The sequence below is a fragment of the Zeus faber genome (genome assembly GCF_960531495.2).
Source record: "Zeus faber genome assembly, chromosome: 16".
Taxonomy (NCBI): domain Eukaryota; kingdom Metazoa; phylum Chordata; class Actinopteri; order Zeiformes; family Zeidae; genus Zeus; species Zeus faber.
The window spans coordinates 20,228,618-20,235,436 of NC_137202.1; the positions used below are offsets into that span (position 1 = coordinate 20,228,618).

Sequence of the window (6,819 nt, forward strand, 5' to 3'; positions counted from 1 at the left end):
CCATATAAAAATATTAGATTATTAATGTTCCCTCATTTTTTCATGAGCGTGGTCTCACTTCTTACGTGGGATAAAATCACAAATTCCTATTTTTTTGTGGTGGTGGTGGTGGTGGTGATAGTGGTGGTGGTGGTGGTGGTGGTAGTGGTGGGCAAATCTGTGATGCGCAGTATTTGCATGCGTAAAACGATCCATTCGATTTCAGTTTGGTTAAATTAATCGCCAGCAAAAATGAAACCTGTATGGTTTTCATTTACGGTATAAAATAATATCATATAATATCATAGATGGTACAAAAAAATGTGATAAGATGGGGGAAAAAAAAGATGAATAGATACAGACTCAACCCTTTCATTCCTCAGAAATGCATAACGGTCCAGCTCCGAGGGTGTTATTAAGACGACAATGAAGATGGAAAAAGAAGATGAGAAGAACACTGAAAGATGAAAGTTACTTCAACCAGATATGATACGATAATATAAGATAAGATACGATAATATAAGATAAGATACGATTATATAAGATACGATAATATGTAATTAGATAAGATAATATCATATAATATGAGATAAGATAAGATAAGATAACACATTGTTGATGGGGGGATTCAGGTTTTACAACGTCATAATTTAACAGTGCATGTTTGAAAAATAAACTAGAAAGACAGAAAAAACACATGCACGCCCCTATATTATACAGTTACATATTAGTATATTTTTCGAGATGAGTACGAAGTGAAGTTGCGCGTCTGAACAGTTTGCAGCAGCTCCACTGACGAGCCGATAATAACAATCGACAATCAATAACAAACGATCGACCCCCCCCACCCCACCCCCCAACACACACACACACACACACACACACACACACACACACACACACACACACACACACACACACATCCGTCGATCAATCTTCCTCTTCGATATGCGGTGACACGCGCACTCATCGCCGTGCGCGTCGGGTTTCCTCACCGTTCGGTGCCCCCGTGCCGTCGGGGTGTCGCCGTGGTCCGGTAGAGCCCGGTGCGGGAGCTCCTTTCCCCCGGCTCCCCTTCTCCCTTCCCTCCGCCAAACAAGCTCCACGACGCGCGTCTCGCCCCCCACCTCAGTGCGCACGCACACAGTGGCTCCCCTCCACCTACTACACCTTCCAGTGCGGGGGCGAACCTCCGACCATAGTTTGTTGTCACATTTAATATCAGAGGAATATAGCACAGCACAGCGTGGCCTTGGAATTAAAAAGTATATACATTTTTTGTTGTATTTAATGTAATGGGTTAATGTAAACGGGTAGCACTTGTTGATATTGTCATCTGGGTATAAATATATAACCCCTATACAACCGCAATGAACTTTTTAAATTCCCAGGAAACTTTACCATTAAAGACATTATACCATTAAATACGTCACCATTAAATACATTACATTCAAACTGTTGCATTGGTGAAGAATGGCGCGTACCTTTTAACAGTGATCTAATTGATGCAACGACTTAACCAGCGGCACACAACCACAAATCACACGAATGAATCGATTTCTAAACTGCGCTTACTGGCCTGTGAGGTGCGCCAACTGGGAATAGTGCGCTGGACGGGACCGGGCTGCACTGGCGCTGTCGGTTTCTTTGCGCGCTCCCGTCCGGCGCGCGGCGCTTTGCGCGCTCCGGCGCCGTCCCTCCTTAAGGTGCGGGACGTCCTCGGTCTCCGTCGCACTCCTCCTCCTCAAACCCGTCGCTTCGCCTGGATTGGCTGTTCTGCCTGTTTGTCAAAGTATATGTCAAGAAAAAAAAAGGGTTTTACCAGGGGGAAAAAAAAAAAAAAAAAAAAAAACACTGGTGGGCGGCTCCGCGGTGCGGGGAACCGCCGCGCTGCGTGGCCGTGGGAGCCTCCTCCGAGCGGATCGGGTTGCTCTGAGTGACAGCGTAACCATGGCAAATAATTTGACTAAAACTATTGTCTTATCCTCGCCTTCCCCGGGTCAGATAACCGACCAATCAGAGTTCATATAATCGCTTTTTCTTGCCAGCTTAGAATAATATTATTAAAACGAGCCAGCGCGCCCTGTCTGCGGGAGTAGTGCGCGTCGAAACTGCGTGGAAAAGGTGAAGGAAGGAGGAGGACGGCGCGGCAGGACGCACGGCTCCACAACCGTACGAGGAGCGTCATCTCCCGGCGTTTTACCTTTGAATGGACCCTGAATTTTGGGATATTGCAACTCCCTCGGCGTCTGCGCTTCGCTTGCTGTTTTTGGGAACTTTTTCTACCCGTGGACTTTTGCTCTTTCCACCCATGGACTCCGGGCGGCGCGTTCGGGGTTTGATGCCTGAAGTGTAGATCTAGTTCATGTGCGTGGGGACGGAGCGTGGAAGTATTAGACGTAACATCATCCTGTTGAATACTTCTTTAAGCCGCCATGTCGATGCTCCCAACCTTTGGCTTCACGCAGGAGCAAGTGGCGTGCGTGTGCGAGGTCCTGCAGCAGGGGGGGAACATCGAGCGGCTGGGCCGGTTCCTCTGGTCGCTGCCCGCCTGCGAGCACCTCCACAAGAACGAGAGCGTCCTCAAAGCCAAGGCCGTGGTGGCCTTCCACCGGGGGAACTTCAGGGAGCTCTACAAGATCCTGGAGAGCCACCAGTTCTCGGCGCACAACCACCCCAAGCTGCAGCAGCTGTGGCTCAAGGCGCACTACATCGAGGCGGAGAAGCTGCGCGGGCGCCCGCTCGGCGCCGTGGGCAAGTACCGCGTCCGCCGAAAGTTCCCGCTGCCGCGGTCCATCTGGGACGGCGAGGAGACCAGCTACTGCTTCAAGGAGAAGAGCCGCAGCGTGCTGCGGGAGTGGTACACGCACAACCCCTACCCGTCCCCGCGGGAGAAGCGGGAGCTGGCCGAGGCCACGGGGCTGACCACCACGCAGGTCAGCAACTGGTTCAAGAACCGGCGGCAGCGGGACCGGGCGGCGGAGGCCAAGGAGAGGTGCGTCGGTGGGGGTGGGGGGATGGGGGGCTCCGGTGCTGCTGTTGTTGTCTTGTTGCTGTTGTTTTGGTTGCATGTTTGCGATAATTGTCTAAATACTGGCAAATTACAGGCACGGAAGTTGGGATTAATTACAAGGACATATAAGCTTGTTGTAATGCCACGTATTACGGCATGAAAAGGCACATCGACTTTGATAAACTCTGCCTTTTACTTAACTTTTTTGCCAACGCGTAATTTCATGTTCGCTCACCTTTACGCACTGAAGTGTTTTATCTTCCTTCACTGCCGTGAAGTCATTCTCTTAGGAATATTCCATTACCGTATACTACATGGTGCGTTGCTTTGTATTTATCGGTTTATTTTAAAATGTACACTGAAGGTTTCTTGAGCTGTCTATTACTTATGTGTGACGTGCTTATTTGTTGGGGCTAAATAAAGTACGTCCTTATCTTACCTTATGTTATCTCATAGTCTAAATGTGTAAAATGACAAAAAAAAAATACAACCACAACAACAAAAAGCAACCCAGGAGCTCTTGGAAAATTATAATTATGTTCTAACTATAAATGTAATATTTAATGTAATATTTAATTTGTTTGGTTGTGTTCATAATCCGGGTCTTTTTATGCTGCATGTCAGCGGCTGCTCCCTTTACAGTGTAGTTGGTGCGTTTAAAAGTTTGGGAACGACAGGCAGCCGTGCAGGGAGTTGGAGGAGGCTGCAGTCAGGTGCTCGCTGGGGTATGAGGTGTCTTCTTTCACCCTCTGGCCACTAATTTGGTCTGAAAGCGCTGCGTAAATCATGCCTCGCCACTGGAAAAGAGAGGCTTACTTACCACTGCAAACAGTTAGAATATAAACCAAATACGTAGTTCGGTTTAGGCAATCACTTGGCAGGGCAATTATGGAGGGGGGGGGGGGGTGAAAGGAAAGTAGACACACTGACAGTATTTATTACTTTCTTTACGCATTTAAACATATTCGCAATTATACAGCTTAAACAAGCATTTTATTATATTAAATTAGGGTTTAAACAACAGCTTTGCATCTCAGAAACGAAGTAAGACTCTTAAGTTTTAGTAATGTTTTGAAGACCTAGATATTATTATTATTATTATTATTATTATTATTCTTATTATAACTATATTTTTAATTATTACTATTATTAATATTATTATTATTTAATCAACACATATATTTATTTATAGAGTCAAAAACCTGTGAGCAAAATATTTGTGCGAATAAAGTGCAATTACGAGAATATTCAGATCTGTTCTTCCATATATTGGTGAAAGTTCAATACACATACATTTACATACTGATTTTGATTTACCAATCTGTGTTTGTTTGTTTGTTTGTTTGTTTGTTTGTTTGTTTGTGAATGTGGGGGTTGCGGCTTGGGTTCTGTGTGAGTTCCAATAAATCACTGAAAAGTTTAAGAAACAAAAAAACAAAAAAACAACATGATGAGATGGAGAACTTTCAGTCAATTTGAATTTGTATTAAATCCGACATGTTCAAATGGATATGGTAGGAGCGTACGTCCCATGCGTTTATTAGACTGTAATTCGGTTATTACGTCACAGCTGGTCCACACTGCGTCGGTAATTGTGATGTATAACTTTACAGGAATATGATTTCATCTTTCAACATTTTATTGTGAATGTTACTGCATTAATAATATTAATATCTGACCCTATATTTCTTTGTTTTTGTTTGTTTGGTCCCCCCCAGGGAAAACAACGAAAACTCCAACAACAACCACAACAACCCATTGACTTCTTCTATGAACGGAAATAAGACTATTCTGGGGAGCTCGGACGACGACAAAACGCCGGCGGGCACGCCGGACCACGCGTCGCCCAGCCCGGCCATGCTGCTGCAGGGCTCGAACCCGGGCCTCCAGGCCCTGCACGGGCTGCACGGGCAGCCGCCCGGGCCGAGCGCGGTGCCGGTGCCCGGCGCCGACCCCGCGCACCACCACCACCACCACCACGCGCTGCACCACGACACCATACTGAACTCCATGTCGTCGAACCTGGTGGACCTCGGCTCTTAAACCCCACGCACGGCCCCGAAAGAAAAACAACAAACAAACTAAAAAAAAAAAACTCTACTGGAAGAGGAAAAAACCAAGCTCCAAGCACTTGCGGCGAAAGAGAGAGACTGAGAAATGACGCTGTTTTTTTTTTTTGTTTTTTTATTTCGGCGCAAAACACGGTGAGGCCGCTCCGGGCGCTTGTAGGTAAAAGAAAATAAAAAACAACGATTTTACCGGAATGTAACGACCATAACACGTTATATTGTCGAAATAGGGCTGGGCGATATTGTAAAAAAAAATAATAATAATAACAATAATAATAATAATAATAATTCACGATACCATTTTTTTCGTTTGCTGAATAATATCGATAATCTCGTTAATCTCGATATCGATGATCTGACGATATTTGTCGATTGGTGCTTTTACACACATGAAATATTTGAGGGGAAAAGAAGTAGTCATGTGAATATTATGACAAAGCTGGTAGAGGCTTCGATTAGAACAGCAACATAACTTTATGCAGCCTTAAATACAACATTTAACTATATTATTACCAAAATCGCAGACGATTACCTTCTATCACGTGACGATATCGTTATAATATCGATATAGCCCAGCCCTACTTGAAAAACAACAACAATATAATGTCTTAATTCTTGTTACCATTATTTAGGGGTTTTTAGATTTACCAACAAACTCGAAGACACCCCCATGCCTATTTTGTTTACATTAGGTTTACATTCAGAGCCATAGAGCCAGTTTTATTTTCTTTTGTTTTCATAACTTCAAAAAAAGTGTCTTATCTCACCAAAAGTTGTCTGTGAGAAAAAAATGGAATATCTTAATCTTTTTGGCATTGCTATTTGTATTTTCATTTGGAAAAGAGACTGCATGTACTTTGCGATAAGTAATAAAATATAAACAAATCTATTCACCTATAGTTTCATATACCCTTTACAATAAAAAGAAGAAATGCAAGGATAAAAAAAAATAGAATTCTGTTTGATTTCTCCTACTTTTCTATGCTGCAAAATACTTTTTTGTAAGGAGAGGCTGCTGCCTACAGGTCAAAATAGTTTCTATGTTAATGTGCAGGGTCGTGCAAAATGCATAAAATCTCCATCAGCCTTATCGTGTTATCATTAATTATTGAAATTATACTTTCTTCTTATTATACTTTATCTTTATTATACTCTGCTAATATTATACTTTGTAATAATAATAACAACAATAACAATAATAATAAAATGAATAAGAATACGAATAATAACAATTATTATTATTATTATTATTATTATTATTATTATTATTATTATTATTATTATTATTATTTTACCGTGGTGTACTACAAAATCTTTTTATAATTTTGGTGAATCTGACCTGGTCACTTTGCATCCTCCGAATATAACCAACCCCTTATGGTATAGAAGGCTCAAATTCTGCTTTCTAACTTGTTGCCATTTTTGTTTTTTTTACCGAGCTCGTCTGCAACATTAATAACAATATGCACTGAGGTGGCTGAGAACCACAGATTTTATCGCCTTTGACGAATGTTCCCACTCTTAAAGAAAAGGCATTGTCCATTATGTGGTTGATTGGCATGTGGCGCAGGGCTGGGATTATGCGTCTAATCACAATGCACTGTAGTCTAACTCAGCCCAATTGGGGGAAAAAATAAAAAATAAAACTACAAGCGGAATCTTCCCATATGCAAATGCCAAGGTGTAGGCTTAAGCATAAATGGAAATAGGATAATCCCTTTTGAAATTGCTCTCCAGCCCAAAGGAGCCAGGAGCTTC

The 6,819-nt window shown here is 42.9% G+C and overlaps 1 protein-coding gene across 2 annotated transcripts; it reads left to right on the forward strand.

Moving 5' to 3' along the window:
• Window positions 1-1,887: 1,887 nt before the first annotated feature.
• On the forward strand, window positions 1,888-5,996 carry six2a (SIX homeobox 2a). Of its 2 annotated transcripts, none has more exons than XM_080016541.1 (2): window positions 1,888-2,974; window positions 4,711-5,996. In XM_080016541.1, the coding sequence occupies exons 1-2, from the start codon at window positions 2,415-2,417 to the stop codon at window positions 5,033-5,035; spliced, it is 885 nt and encodes a 294-aa protein (XP_079872667.1). In that variant the 5' UTR covers window positions 1,888-2,414; the 3' UTR covers window positions 5,036-5,996. The 2 variants fall into 2 exon arrangements, with proteins under 2 accessions (XP_079872667.1, XP_079872668.1); XM_080016542.1 differs by having other exon boundaries at window positions 1,888-2,915; window positions 4,711-4,912.
• The last annotated feature ends 823 nt before the right edge of the window (window positions 5,997-6,819 follow it).

What these genes read in the sequence shown, in the direction of transcription:
- six2a (XM_080016541.1), top strand. Translation starts at nt 2,415, where the DNA reads ATGTCGATGCTCCCAACCTTTGGCTTCACGCAGGAGCAAGTGGCGTGC. An exon ending in GCGGCGGAGGCCAAGGAGAG is followed by an intron (nt 2,975 to 4,710) that starts GTGCGTCGGTGG and finishes GGTCCCCCCCAG; the next exon opens with GGAAAACAACGAAAACTCCA.